We start from the raw sequence: 15,442 nt of genomic DNA on the forward strand, positions 1-15,442 counted from the left end.
AGTACCAACACTACCACCACCACCCAACCACCATAACAACATGGCCACCACCATCACCAATACCAACACTGCCACTATTGCCACCATCCCCACCACCACCACCACTACCATCACCATTCTCACCATCATCACCAACAATACCACCACTGTCAACCTCAATACCAACACTACCACCACTACCATCACCAAACCACCACAACACCATGGCCACCACCACCATCAATATCAACACCATCACCACCACCACCACCACCACCACCACCAGCACCACTATCACCACCATCCCCACCACCACCACCTACAACCATCACCATCATCATCAGCAATATCATCACTGCCAGCATCAACACCAACACTACTACCAGTACCGCCATCACAATCACCACCATCACCATCACTGTCACCACTGTCACAACCACCAAACCATCACAACATCATGGCCACCAGCACCATCAATACCAACACCATCACCAGCACCAATATCACCACATTCCCTCCACCACTATCACCACCATCACCATCATTACCACCATCACCAACAATGCCATCACTGCCAACATCAATACGAACACTACCACCACCATCACCACCGCCACCAAAAACATCACAACACCATGACCACCACCACCACCAATACCAACACCATCACCAACACCAACATCACCACTATCACCACCATCCCCACCATCACTATCATCACCAACACCAAAACTGCCAACAGTAGCACCACCACCACCAACAAAAACACTATCACCACTATCCCCACCATTGCCATCATAATCACCATCACCACCAATAATACCAACACCATCCCCCCACCACCATTCCCACCACTGCTATCACTGCTATCACCACCAGCACTAAAACACTGTCACCACCACCACCAACACTACTACCAACACTAACACCATTACTACCACCAACACCATCTCTGCACCATTACCACCACCACCAACAACAACACACCATAATTACCACCATCAGTACTAACACCACACTACAAACACAAAAAACAAGAACAAAAAAACAAACCAGACAAAACCACAACACACACAAAACCACACAATGACACCAAAAACCAACAACAACACAACACAAAACAAGAAACCATCATCACCAATACCAACACCACCACCACAATACCATCACTAACACCAGTACCACTAACACCACCATTCCTACCACCACCATCACCACCATCCCTACCACCACCATCACCACCACCATCATGACCATGATCACCGTCACTGCCCAAACCATCACTACCATAATTGCCATCACCAGCAACATCACCACCAACACCAGCACCATTGCTACCACCACCATTGCCAGCATAACCACCACCATTACCAACACTATCACTATCACTATCACCACCACCACCATCACCACTATCACTACTACCATCACCACCACAACACCAACACTATTACCACCACAAACACCATCCATACCACCAGCATCACCACCACTACCATCACAACCACTGCCAAAACTTGGTGTAAAAAGGAACCAACGATGGTGCTTCCTTCTCTCAAAAAAGGGGCTGGCGGTGGGGCTGGCATGAGTCCCGGGGAGGCTTCCTTGATGCCCGGCCCAGGGTCTCGGGCCCTAGCTCAGTACCGTGAAATCTGGAAATGAAGGTTGAGGGCAAGACATTTAAAAATGGGACTCAAACCGAGACAGGTGGTGGAGACAACCCTCCTTTAGGACTTACAGTGAGGAGGGAGCGAAGCAGAGCCGGGGGCACACAGGACCTCAGGGTGTCCAAGACTCCATGTGGGGTGGGGGGACGCCAGGGCAGCTGCCACGTTTCCAATGGCAGCTCTTGTTCCACAGGACCCTGACCCCATGGGAGGCAGATGTGACCGACCACATCAGGGACATTCCCACGGTTCAGGGCCCTGACCCCTCAGGAGGTGGATCTGACCGACCACGTCAGGGACATTCTGTGGTTCAGGATGGAGACAACTGTGGGAGGCCGATCTGACTGGTAACATCAGGGACATTCCTACAGTTCTCAACCACAAAACCACGCCTCCCAGCAGCCGTAGGGCCTGAGCCACACACCGGCTCCACATGTCCCGGTAAGGGTCCCCCCAGGGCAGTGCCAGGCCCTGGGAGGGAGCGTAACCAGGGATTTGATGGCACATTCTCCAAAATGACCTAAAGAAAGCAGGTGCATCCCAGGCTCAGGAGCATCCCAGGCTCAGGGTCTCAGGGCTGGCTGGGGAGGGTCAGGAGGGAGCCGTTTCGTTCCTTCTCTGTCCAGCATGGAAAGGTTCGGGGGCTTCAGGGCAGGTTCATCTGCCTCTTCACGGGGGATGGGGGCATTTGTTGGTACAGAAGGAACAGAGGCTACGTTCAAAAAGAAACAGGAATCCAGCCTATTTTCACCGGGAGGGGAGAACCCACCAGCGTTTGTGAAGGGCACATTCTGGGGCCCGCCCTCCCCCGACCTGAGTCAGCCGGATCGTGGGGCTCTCTAAATCCTGGGCCTGAGATCACGACCCGACCTGCGTGAACCCGCAAGCGATTTCCCCGTTTCCCGTGGGAGGCGCTGAGGAGCCAGGAAAGGGAGGTGGGGGCTCCACGGCAAAGGCTGACGATGCAGCTTCTATGACCACACGCAGGAAACACGAACCCAGGACCAGGTAAGAACGTTTCACTCGAGTCAAAGGGGACAGGGTCTCCACAGAGGCCGCCCAGCCGAGAGCCTCAGGAGTGCCAGGGCCGGGCGCCGTGCAGACCCGCCAGGCCTGTGACCTCCGAGTGGGGCCTGCACCCGCGGATGGCGGAGGGCTTAGAACAAGACCTGAAGAATGGCTGCAGCCCGTGTGCCCCGTCACTCCTGGTGGATGAAGCCTTTTGGCCGGAGGGATGCGGACCTCCGGCCTTCGCCTCTTCGCAGGAATTGCAAGGTGAGCCCTAACACCACCCACAGGCTGTCACTTCAACTACATCTCCTAACATCCTGTTGTGAAAATTACCAAGAAAATGGAAATTCTTTTCCACCTATGACCCTATATTTAGAAACAAATAACAACACAGCTGAGGAGTTTGGGTGAAAACTGCCAAGTCGGGGACGCGGAGCCTGGTTTTCTCACCTGATTTCGAGCTTGTCCACGTCTTCTTCCTCAAAGTCAAAGTGAGACTTCTTGCTGTAGCTACAGGGCCGGGTCACCTGGAGTCAGCGGAGAGAGAAAGCGCTGAGACTGCGCTGCCACCAAGCGGGGTATCTCCATGCGGACCCAGGCCCCGGGCTACACTAACCTCTGCGCTTACCCACACACCACTCAAGGGCCACAACCAGGAAGGCACTAGGCGAGATTCGGGATTCAGGCCCGGCTTCCTGAGCGCCAGCATTTCCCACTCACAGCACCCCCGGAGGGGCAGACCCAGGCGAGACCTGCCCCAGGGCTGTTCACAGCCACGGCCGGACTCTCCCAGCGGCTCCTGATGAGGGCCGGGCTCTGGGGACACAAACGTCCCTCACCTGCACCTGCTCTGGGCCTGCCACCCTGTGAGGGAGGGAGGGACACCCTCTGCCGTGGAGACGAAGCCAGCGCTGCCCTCCCGCGGCCCCACCTCAAGGCTCTGTTTGCCAACAGGAAGTGAAAAGCGTGAGGCCTGTGGTGCCTGAAACTCGCCAGCCCCTAACAGACCCCAGCACTCTGGGGAGCGTCAGATGGTGGAAACTCAAGACGCTGCTACCTTCCTCCTGACGCCTCTGCACAGTGGGTTCCTTAGAACAGTAAGGGAGTGAAGAAGTGAAGGGTTGAGGCTCTGGGACCGCCCCCCACCGCCGCCAGCCAGCAGGGTCCTTGCAGCAGAGCAGGAGGCCGCCCCACGGGCTCCAGGAGACCACAGTCGGTTACCACCTCGAGTTCCAATTTAACCACCATCAGCCATGCACCAGGTCACCCGCGTTTACAAGGAGGGCTCCCTCCTGCCCAGCTTCCCTCCCTGCCCCACCTTCTCTAGGCCTCAGCAGTGATGCTGGCTCAGGAGCTCTCAGCTCGAAGTTCTGATGCAGGGTCTGACACAAAAATCATGTTGCTAAAACTGCCTAACTTCTGAGATTGCACTTCCTGATTGGTAAACTGAGGCAAAGATCACGCAGGGGCAGTTCTCTGCTTCGGGTTAAAGGCTGCTGACGCCTCCTCCTTCCTGACCTACACACCACTGTCCTCAAATTTGCTTCCCCCCAACTTCCCCATCTCATAAAACTCAGGTCAGGCAACACCTCCTCCAGGAAGCCCCTGGCGCCCCTGCCTCACACCCTTTCTGCAGGGCAGGTCAGGCAATGCCTCTTCCAGGAAGCCCCCGGCACCCCTGCCTCATACCATTTCTGCAGAGCAGGTCAGGCAATGCCTCCTCCAGGAAGCGTCCCCCCCCCCAGTGCCCCTGCCTCACGTCCTCTCTGCAGAGCAGGTCGGAAGCTATTGTAGGGGCTTGTCTGTTTGCGTCCCTCCCATGCTGGCCTGGGGTGGTGGCCTGGGACTCCTCTGTTTTCTCCCACATCTTATCACCAGCTGATCACCGGCACAGTGCTGGCACCTGACACGTGTTCAGTGAATGAAAGCAGCTCCCACCAAATTTATGAGATTATTTAATCTCATTTAGAGAGTTAAAGGGCCTTAATGTGTCAGTTGTTATCCTGGAAGAAAAAGGTACAGACACTGCTTCCCATGGAAACAGAACATCTGTTTTTCTGGGTCTGCTCCTGGTAGGTGGCCGTCTGAGCACAGCCTGCGGGGGACACGCTCCCTCCCCGGGGCTCGGCCTGCAGCTGGGTCAGAAGCAGCTGAAGCCAAAAGAGACAGGGTTCTGGTGAACGAGGCCCACGGCTGTAAGGACGGGGTGGAGACGGAGTGAAAAGGTCACAGACCCCAAAAGCAGGGCCCGTGGGTCCCACACGGCAGTGGCCAGCGAGCTCTGGGCCTTCCCTGGAGCCCCACAGGTGGTGATGCAGACCACGATTTTCAGATTGTCTGTGGTCACTCAATTACTCCAGTAGGCTGAGACCCACGTCTTTACAGAGTGAAATGGGAGTGCACACGGTAGAAACGGTGTGAGAACCCTGCAAGCGTGATGAGCACCCGGGTGTGGCCGGGCAGTGGGCGAGCTCTACCCCACTGCGTGTATGACAGCTCCACGTGTGGCAGCCAAGCCAGCAGCCAAGGCAGGGGAAGCCGCCGCCTGGAACTCGGTCCATGCCGCACGCCTGCTGTGCCGCCAACAGGGCCCAGCCTGCCCCTGGGAGCCTGGCAGCTCCCTGCCTTCCCTTGCTCTGGCAAAACCACCTTCTCCACCTGTCTCTAAGTGACGGCTTCCGTTTGAGACAGAGAACAGATTCCACCTCCAAAGCCCTCCTCACCGTGGCCCTGAAAGCCTGGTCCTGGCTTCGGACACCAAGTTCCCACCTCTGCCTGTGGGGCCCTTTTGCGCCTCAGCAGTGCCCGTGGGTCCTGCTCAGACTGGTAGGTCCACTCTCCGACAGTCCCCCTAGAGCTGCGTGCATCGAGCCCCGCTCAGCCATCATGGCTCAGGGGAGCCCGCCTGATCCCTCAGGCGTGACTGGCCATGCTCCTGCCACAGAGGCCTCATCCATCCTCACATCTCCAGGGCCTGTGCACGGGAAGGTTTGTGGATGGGAAGAGCATCTGCCTAAAGGCCCTGCAGACAGCCGTCCCCAAACCGTGCCGGCCACATGGCAGGTCCCCACTCCACGAGATGCAGCCGTCCCCAAACCACACAGCGGGTCCCACTCTACCGGGTACAGCCCTTGCACCCTCCTTTTCACGGATTTTGGTGCTTCATGTTCTGAGAGGATCTCTGTGTCTGAATCCTTTCCCCCTTTGCTTCAAAACCCTGCCTATTTCCACTGGAACAAGCCTTCCGCCTGCTCAGGGACACTTGGGCGGAGCAGCCAAAAACACATCAAAAAACCCCAAAGTCCTGGTAACTTGGAAAGCATCAACCTGTCATCTTTTAACTCAAATCTGGGCCAGTCTGGGAGGCAACGAAAGGCCTTTGTCTCTCAGGAGAGGAGGGAAGGTCTTGGGGCCACGGGTCGCAAGGCCGGCGGGGCTGGCTCCTCTCCGGAAGGAACTTCTAGAGGGAAGAGACTGAGATGGTTCTGATCCAGACTTTCCGCCAACGTGTCTCGGGTGCGGCCTGCACTTGACGTTCACCCACAAAGATACCAACCTCAAAATAAAACACTTCGTCGAACTGGGGGTTGTTGGTCTTCCGCTTTACTTTCGTCTTCTTTGCTTCCGATCTGTTATTGAGAGAGAAAGGATTGGGATTAGAGCCACACTGCTGATTCCAAGTCTCTGAGTCCTAAAACCGAGCTCTCAAATGCACAAGTCACTTATTGCCTTTATTTATTTCATAAATATTTCTCTTCCTCTCCAACTCCAGATGGTATGCAAATCCCGAACCTTTACCGAGACAAAAATACCCAGCATGAAGACCACGAAGGCTTCGTGTTCTACAAAGCAGGTTTGGAGCAATAAAGAAAACAAAACGAAGTAAAAATTACATATTCTACCTCAAAGCGCAACCTCCTGCCTCCTCCCAAATGAGCGGTGGCCTCGTGATTTCAGAGCTGGACCCTCGCCCCCCAGGACCAGAACGGAAACCCGAGGCGTGAGGCCACTTGCCTGAAGGGTCCTGCCAGCGTCACGGTGGCGTAGGGGTCACACTGCCCATTCACGATGGGGAGGCCCTGGCACTCGACGATGCTGAGGAGAGAAGCGGAGGCAGCGTCAGGAGGGAGCGCAGACCCCCGGGCAAATGGCAAGACGGCTCTGGGTCAGGCAGAAGGCCTGAGTTCAAGCTGTGAGATGTGGTTTCCTCCCTGGAAGGCAGGGAGGGCCCACGCCAGCCGCTATGCCTCGGTGTGACACTGAATCACGCCGGCCGTTCGCAAAAGCCCAAAACAACACCTCTAAGGTGAGCATGTGCTTTAGTGAGGACGCCGGTAGTGTGTGACAGGACACCTAAAGCAGTGTCATCCGGGGGGGACAGGACCCTGAAAACAGAGTCATCCTGGGAGGCAGGACGTCCAAAAGAGCATCATCCTGAGGGGCCAGAATCTCTAAAACAGCATCATCCTGGGAGCCAGGACCCCTAAAACAGCATCATCCTGGGAGGCAGGACCCCTAAAACTACGTCATCCTGGGAGCCAGGACCCCTAAAACAATGTCGTCTTGCGGTGCCAGAACCTCTAAAACAGCGTCATCCTGGGGGCCCAGGACGTCTAAAACAGCGTCATCCTGGGGGGGCCAGAACCTCTAAACAGTGTCATCCTGGGGAGCCACCGGCTCTGGAAATTCCTGTGCGTTGGTTTGAAAACCCCTGCATGTTCCTCGGGAGCCAGACGGGCCACGCGCCGTGTGCTCAGTCCCTGGCGAGGACACGTCTTACCGTGTGGCGAGCTTGTGGCAGACGACCCCAGTGTCTGTGATGACCTCGCTCAGCCGCAGCTCCAGGTGCACTTTGCCCTGCAAGGCACGAGGACGGGGCGTCAGGCGCTGTGGCGCTCCCACAGGCCACGCAGCCCAGGGAAAGCCTAGAGGGCAAAGGGAGCAGGTGGCTCCGCCCTGCCGCAGCCGACGGGCACGTCTGGCCCCCGGGACGCAGGGTCCCAGCCGTAGCCTTCCTTCAGGAGAGCTGCCTGCCTGGCCGCTCGGCCCCATGTGGCTGCCCAGGCTCCCAGCTCTGCTGACAGCAGGTCACTGCCTCAGAAGTGAGGGGTCCAACCGTGTGGGAGATGAAGCAGCCCCCCAAAGATGCTGACGCTACAGGCTGCTCACGTGTGTCCATTGGGGCAAAGCAGAGGGGAAGCACAGCTCTCTCCTGAGCCAGGGCCACTGCCTGCCTTTACCTCCCCGCGGGCAAGGCCGCATGGAAGCCGCAGGAACCTGGGAGAGCTCACACAGAGAGCAAGGCTCGTGGGGGCTTCCAGCAGAACAGACAGCAAGGCTGCCCTGCGGGTCCACCTGTCTCTATGGATCCGTCTGTCTCTGCGTGCTGCTGTGTCTGTCCACCTGTCTGTGTGCACAGCTGTGGGTGTGTGTCCACCTATCTGTGAGTATGACTGTGTGTCTGTCTGTCTGCCTATGTGTGTGTGCGGTTTGTGTGTGTGGCTGTGTGTGTCCACCTGTATAAGCATGCTGTGGTGTGTGTGTGCCCGCCTGTGTGTGTCCACTTGTCTGTGCATGCAACTGTGTGTGTCCATCTGTGGACACTGCTGTGTGTGCATGTCCACCTGTGTGTGTGTCCACCTGTGTCCGTCTGTGCATTTGACTGTGTGTCTGTCCATCTGTGCTGTGTGTGTGGGTGTGGGTGTGTGTAGCTGTGTGTCCTCCTATGTGTGCGGCTGTGTCTACCTGGGTGTGTGCAACTGTGTGTGTCTCTGCCTATGCATATATGCGACTATGTGTGTCCATCTGTGCTGCTGTGTGTGCGTGTCCACCTGTGTATAGCTGTGTGTCCACCTGTGTGCAACTGTGTGTCTGTCTGTGTGGCTGTGTCCACCTGTGTGCATGCGACTGTGTGTCCACCTGTGCTGTGTGTGCATGTGACTGTATCTGCTTGTGTGTACGTGTCCACCTGTGTGCAGCTGTGTGCATGCAGCTGTGTGTGTCTGCCTGTCTGTGCATGTGGCTATGTGTCTGTGTGGGCGTGCAACTATGTATGTGTGTTCATCTGTGTGCACACGGCTGCGTGCATCTGCCTGTGTGTGCCTGAAACTGTGTGTGTGTCTGCCTGTCAGTGTCCGCCTGTCTGCGTGTGCATCTGCCTGTATGTGTGGCTGTGTCCTTCTGTGTGTGCGTGCAACTATGTGTGTGAGCAGCTGTGTGTGCATCTGCCTGTGTGTGTGTCCGCCTGTGTGTGTCTTCTTGTCTGTGAGTGTGTGGCTTGTGTGCATGTCCTTCTGTGTGCACGTGCGACTGTGTGTGTCCAGCTGTGTATGCGTGTTTGTCGACCTGTCTGTACATGCAACTGTGTGTGGATGTCTGCCGGTGTGTGCACCGCCTGTGTGTACATGTGACTGTGTCTGCCTGTGTGTGTGTGCGGCTGTGTGTGCCTATCTGTGCATGCCGCCGTCCCTGTATTTGCTCCAGCCTGAATGGCGCTGAATGGATGGAATGAACACAGACTCATCCATGCATCAGGAGCTCTGCCTGGCCCGGCCCTGAGCTCCTGCTCCTGAGGCTCCAGCAAGGCCAGGGCCTGTTCCCCAGGGCTTGTCACTCCTGTGGGAGGGTGGGAGGGAGGGGCAGAATGCGTGGTGCTAAGACGTGGACGGCAGAACCGACGGCAGCCCTGCAGCATGTGGCCTGGTGCAGAACCTCGGATGGAGCAGGGACCTCGCTTAGGCCCCCACCAACCTAAACGTTAAAAAACCTTAAAGTTCCTTCAAAAATCTTCCAGACACCTAGCCCGCCTTGAGAGGTAAATCACCTAATAAGAAAAATACATAAAATAATACCCCCAAAATTAGTCAAGAGATATTTATTCCCTATACAAGTTAAAAATAGCATCTTCACATATGCCACTAAGTTGCTTTTCAAAAACCCAGACCCTCACCAAACAGATCTACCAACACAGACCACAAATGCAGGGGGGATCACAGACTCGAACCCCAAATGCCAGGCTCTGTTCTGTGGCTGTCCACGGGCTAAAGCAGTGCCCTGAACACCAAAAGACAGGAGGAAGTGCCTGGCCCAAGAGTAACTGAGAACCCACTGCTTCATCCCGTTCTCAAATGCCAGGCGCAAACTCCCTCAGGACAGAAGTGTTCAGATTAGAAAGAGGCTGCGCAGATGGAGGCAGCTTGATTCCTGTTAGGGAGCTTCAGGAAGAGTCACGCCGCATCAGGGGGTTGTGGTCCCTAGCAGCAGGTTGTGGCCCCCGTGTGCTCTCCTGGCTCCTGGCAGCAGGGTGCGGCCCCCGTGTGCTCTCCTGGCTCCTGGCAGCAGGCTGTGCAGCCCCCGTGTGCTCTCCCGGGTCCTGGCAGCAGGCTGTGTGGCCCCCGTGTGCTCTCTCGGGTCCTGGCCAGGTCCAGGGGCACCTGGCTGGGCACCATCAGGTCCTGAGGCCGCTCCTGTTCCTACAGCATGAATCCCTCCCGACCGGCTGACTTGTGTGCTTCCGTCTTCTGCTGATTTGGGAGTGGGAACAAACAAAATCCACTCCTGGAAGGCCCTTTCTCTGGCCAGAAAAGTTGCTGAGTAAATCTGCAGGTGCCAGTGCAGGCTGGAGAATCCCAGAATATTTAGAGGTTAAACGACACAGTTCTAAATAACACACACATTGGAGAACACAAGACACATTTTAAAGTGCTCTGGAATAAACAGAAATGAAAGTGTTACTCATCAAAATCAGTGGGCGCAGCGGGGTCCGTGCTCAGGGTTTGACGGAATCTGGAGTAACGGCCGCACAGACTGGAGCAGAAGGTAGATCCGAACCCTGACCTGAGCTTAGGGCTGGGAGACTGAGGAAAATGAGCAAACTAAACCCAGAGCTCAAGAACAGAAACCAGAAGTCAGATCAGAAACCAACAGAGAAAAATCAAAGCCGAAGGCAAATTCCTTGAGAGATCAATAAAATTATAAACCTCTAACCAGGCTACCAAGAGCAAAGGGGAAAGGCACAAATTCCCACAGGAAAGGAACGAGAGGACCTGGCTGCCGACCCTGGCACCTGCCTAGACGCTGCACCGAGGTCCCTGGCACTGCACTCCTGCGAACTCACAGCCGTAGCAAAGGGGCCCAGCGTCCACCACGGCTGAGCTCCTGACACCGCGTGGCTGCAGTGTCGCCCGGTGTCACCCATGGGGCCCTGGGCGGGGGCTACTGAGGGGTGTATGGAAACTCCATACTCTGCTCAGTTTCCCTGTGAACATATAGAACTGCCCCCAAAACAGAGTTAATTTTTAAAAAGCAGCCAGTGGTCCCCATCCATCTTTCTCAGGAAGGCCTTCCCCAGGGAGAGAGCAGTGTGGGGGGCCAGGTCAGGGTCCTGGCCCCCTCCCACCGGCTGCTGCGTCCCCAGCTGGGCGGGCAGTGGCCCAGAAAGCAGCCAGGACAGAGGCGCCTTGGATGCAGGGCTGTTCCACGCCGGCCGCAGAGAGGAGACAAAGTCAGCGGGCAGGTGAGAGGGGACACAGAGGCCACGAGGAAGGAAGCCTAACCTTGGCCCTCTCCTCCTGCAACCCTGGAGAAATGTAAAAGCTTGGCCCTGGACGACGGACAGTGACTTTGTTTGCTCTGAAAATCCTTCCAAGAGGACTGTCTACTGCACAAACACAAAATTCCCAGAGGCTGTGGCAGGAGGCTGGAATTTCTACCCCAGTCACTGATTTCATGGTGCAACTGGAAAGCTCCAAGGGGGAAAACACGCAGGTGTCTCTCAGGCGGACAGCAGACCTGGGGGTTTGCTGTGATCCCTCGCAGGGCTGTGCTGTTTTCTGAATACGTCACAGATGCACTTGAATGTCCGGCTTATGAAGGAGCTCAGTGACCCCCCAGGCACCCAGATCACCGCAGATGCCTCGCTGTCACAGGCAGTGCCCCTGCTGGCATCTGACGCTGACACTGCCCTGCATCGGGGGAGGGTCAGAGGGCACAACGCTGCATCATGAAGTGATTTAACAAAGACCTTCCAACAGTGTCTGTTCCAGAAGGAAGCAAGAAAGGTTTAATTGTGTTTCCCCCATTTCTGCGACGCACTCACTGGCCTCCCCCGTGGGCCGCGTCTGTGACACTTACTGTCCGGACGCAGGACATTTCCTGGGAATCAGAGCAGAGGGACTCAAGGAGCCGCAGTGCCACCCCCCTGCCTTCCTGAAAATGGTCACTGTGACATCTTACGATGAAATGGCGGCCCTGAGACTGGAGTTGTGGGTTTTTCTTCTTCTTCTTCTTTTGAGATGGAGTTTCACTCTTGTTGCTGAGGCTGGAGTGCAGGGGCACAATCTTGGCTCACCGCATCCTGTGCCTCCTGGGTTCAAGCGATTCTCCTGCCTCAGTCTCCTGAGTAGGTGGGATTACAGGCGTCCGCCACCACGCCCGGCTAATTTTGTATTTTCAGTAGAGACGGGGTTTCATCATGTTGGTCAGGCTGGTCTCAAACTCCCGACCTCAGGTGATCCACCCGCCTTGGCCTCCCGAAGTACTGGGATTACAGGCATGAGCCACCAAGCCCAGCCTGGAGTTGAGGTTTTAAAGGTTGGCTGGAGTCCAGCAGGGACGCTGCTCCCCGTCACGGCCACATTTTGGGTGGCGTTGGGGCTGACTGCGTCGGTGAAGTGAGCAGGGCAGCACCCGCCTGGGACCAGTGGGCATCGGAGAGCACTGACCCTGCCTCCTGCCTTTTAGACAACAGCTCACATTTGCCTTCCATAAAGTGCAAATTCCTGGGAGACTGACACCACTCGGTCCAGGATCCTCACATTCCGGACAGTGAGAGGCAGGCTTGGAGGATGCCGGACTTGGCCCTGGGCACGCCAGCCGCCTTGGGCGTTATTTATGAGAGTCTACCAGCCGTGAGATCAGCCGGCAGCATTCTTATTTACAGCTTCGTGGAGATGAAACATCTGAGTCCTGATCTTCATGGTGGTTGCACAGTCTCCCCTGTGATGACTGTCACAACAGCCCATCAACAGGCGACCGGACCACCAGCACACGCTTCGCACCTCGGATCATTCCTCAGCCTCAGAAGGAAGGAGGTTCTGATACCACAAGCGACCTGGAGGACGTCGTGCGGAGCGACATCAGCCTCAGGAAGACCAGGAGGGCAGAGCTGACTGCCATGAGCCACGGGGAGTGGCCCGCATCAGAGACAGAGTGCGATGGGGCTGCCGGGGGGAGGAGGGACGGAAGCGCGTGAATAAACCTCTAGCCAGGGGACAGAGGGGACAGAGGTTCCGCTTTGCAAGATTAAATGAGCTCTAGAGATGGGTGGTGGTGATGGTTGTACAATATTATGAATATATTTAATACTGTGCCACTGCATTGGACATTTTAAATGGTTAAAATGGTAAATGTCATGATGTCTCTATTTTACCACATAAAAAACTGGAAAAAATAGCATAGAATACACACAGAGAGACACACACACAGAAGCATGTGCCTGTGAACTGGTGAAATCTGGATAACGTCTGTGGACGGCACAAACGTGGGCGTCCTGGTTGGTGCTGCACCAGCTGCACAGGGCGGTGCCTGGGGAAGCCGGAAGAAGGGAGCACGGCCTACCGTTTTCAGGGCAAGGAGGGGATTCGCCCCTCGCCACTCCTGTGTGCTGTTTTGGTGTCTTCCTATAAATCTATAACCATTTCAAAATTAAATCAATTTAAAAAAAGGCAAGAAAGAGGAAAAGCTACACCTGCTAATAAAAACAAACTTGAATCCGAGGAAAACGACGAGGCTGCACTCTGCCTGCTGCTCAGAGACCCCAGCGAAGGCGGGTATCCCAGAATAGAAGTGTCGGGGAACACGCAGGCGGGAGCGGCCCAGTCAGCAAGCCCCGCCTCCCTCCCGGGCAGCACGTGGGAAGCCCCGCCTTTCTGCTGGGACGCCAGGGTCCGCTGGAGCAGCGCGCTGGGGCCCTTGTGCTCTGGGGCTGCGAGGACAGTCATCAGTTCTGCAGTAATCACAGCGTCCTTCACTTTCCACAGCACATGTGGGTTCCCCAGCCAGCGCTTTCCTAGGAAGCAGAGTTAATTAAGTGTCAAGCACAATTAGCACAGGTCCCTTAGGGCAGGGCCATTCCCAGGGCCTCTTGGCTCCACTCCTTCATTTCCGTCGAGGGCCTCACCCCATCCCCCTGGCTGGGCTCACTGTCAACCTCATGAATGAACCCTCTGCTGGCCATGGGAGTGTGCACAGCCCGTGACCTCGGCAGATGGCGACCTTGACCCAGTGAAGCACAGAGGACGAGGGTTCCTGGAGGAAGAGGGTTCCCGGGAAAAAAGGGTTCCCAGGGGACGAGGATTCCCACAGGACACCAGGCCATCCAGTCCCCTGGCCCAGATCTGCCCTGGACCTGTGGGCATGGAGCCTCCATCCGACCCACCCAGTTGCCTCTGCTGAAGTCTCAGGCAAAGTTCTCACAAGGAGCCTGTTTTTGGGATTTGTCCCGGATGCTAGCCTCCAGGTGTAGAAACAACAGTCACCGCCACCACTTTACAACGCGCCAGGTGCCATCGAGTGGCACACATGCCATTCCAGCCCGCTTCACAAACCCACCCAGATGGGAAACTGAGGCTTGCAGAGGATGTTGGCAGCAATCCGATGAGGGAGCTGGCTCCGAGCCCGGCGGCCTGTGCTGGGACTCTGCACTCAGACACACACTGAGTTCCAGCCGAGGACCCACCCAGGAAGCCTCCCAGGTTCCAGGGTCGGGCCACGGTGCCTCTTGCTTGTGGCCTTTGCAGCTGCTCCATGTCATGGACCAGGGCTCAGGGTGACCCCACAGGAGCTTGTGCAGGTTTGGGCTGGGCAGACTGACCCCCACTGCTCCCTCTCTTACAGGCTAGCCTGGAGCAGCTGTTGCTGGGCAGCTGGGCACCGTGCGTCCATAGCAGCCGTAAACACAAGGGTCTGGGATGTGGGTCCCAGCACTGGAGCCCCTGGTCTTGCATGGGGAGGTGGGACAAACTCCTCCCATTGGACAGGGCCGGGGCCAGCGCCAGTCGGCACACAGTCCCGGCAAGGCGGGGTGAGCCCCTGGTCACTTCCGACAATGGACACTCGGGAGACCAGCACGTTCTTTCAGCTCAGACCTTTCTTGGTGCCGAGTGTCGGGGAGCAGCCCATCCAGGCAACCGTGACGAAGCGAGGGTCCCTGCAGGCTGACCTTGACTCGGCCCTTCCCCACTCGTGTTCTCTTGGCCCTCAATGACGTGTGCCTGTCCTTTCCCACCGTGTTGGCTTTTACGGCTGCCTCAGTTGTGCATGACAAAGGAAAACCCAAAATCCCTGCGCGGAGCCCGGGCGCGCTCCGAGCACAAGCAGGCTCATGGTTATTCCCCGTCGAGGCCAAAGCCCGACCTACACCTTCAGCCACAGTCAGAGCTGTGCGCGTCTCGAGGCCCCACGGCGTCCCGGGGCTCGGTTTCCGGGGCTGTGCCGAGGTCTCACCTGCACCTCTGAGTCGGCGTCCACGTGCTGCAGCTGGAACCAGGTGTCCCTGTTGTGGTACTTCTGCAAGTCCTCCTTCTGGATGGCCACCTTCCCTGCAACATAAGCAGAGGAGATGCACCACAGGCACAGGCCCCAGAGCCAGGACGCCTGCGAGCAGAAGGCAGCCCATCATCACTGCAGCTCATCTCCAACAGCTTAATTCAGAATGGGGCACCGGCTGGGCGCGGGGCTCATGCCTGGAATCCCCACGCTTGGGAGGCCTGGGGGGAAGGTTGCAT

General features: G+C 56.7%; 1 protein-coding gene across 1 annotated transcript in view; it reads right to left on the reverse strand.

Moving 5' to 3' along the window:
- Positions 1-3,088: 3,088 nt before the first annotated feature.
- The window catches only part of LOC104671362 (ras GTPase-activating protein 3), a 99,367-nt gene continuing 87,013 nt past the window's right edge, over positions 3,089-15,442 (reverse strand). The window contains exons 4-8 of the mRNA XM_030926485.1: positions 15,162-15,256; positions 7,438-7,514; positions 6,672-6,752; positions 6,214-6,286; positions 3,089-3,184 (exon numbers count right to left, since the gene is read on the reverse strand). Of these exons, the coding sequence (XP_030782345.1) occupies positions 3,104-3,184; positions 6,214-6,286; positions 6,672-6,752; positions 7,438-7,514; positions 15,162-15,256 (407 nt within the window). The 3' untranslated portion in view covers positions 3,089-3,103. The remainder of the gene's footprint in view (positions 3,185-6,213; positions 6,287-6,671; positions 6,753-7,437; positions 7,515-15,161; positions 15,257-15,442) is intronic.

Source organism: Rhinopithecus roxellana, unplaced genomic scaffold (genome assembly GCF_007565055.1).
Source record: "Rhinopithecus roxellana isolate Shanxi Qingling unplaced genomic scaffold, ASM756505v1 contig4090, whole genome shotgun sequence".
NCBI classification, from domain to species: Eukaryota; Metazoa; Chordata; class Mammalia; order Primates; family Cercopithecidae; genus Rhinopithecus; species Rhinopithecus roxellana.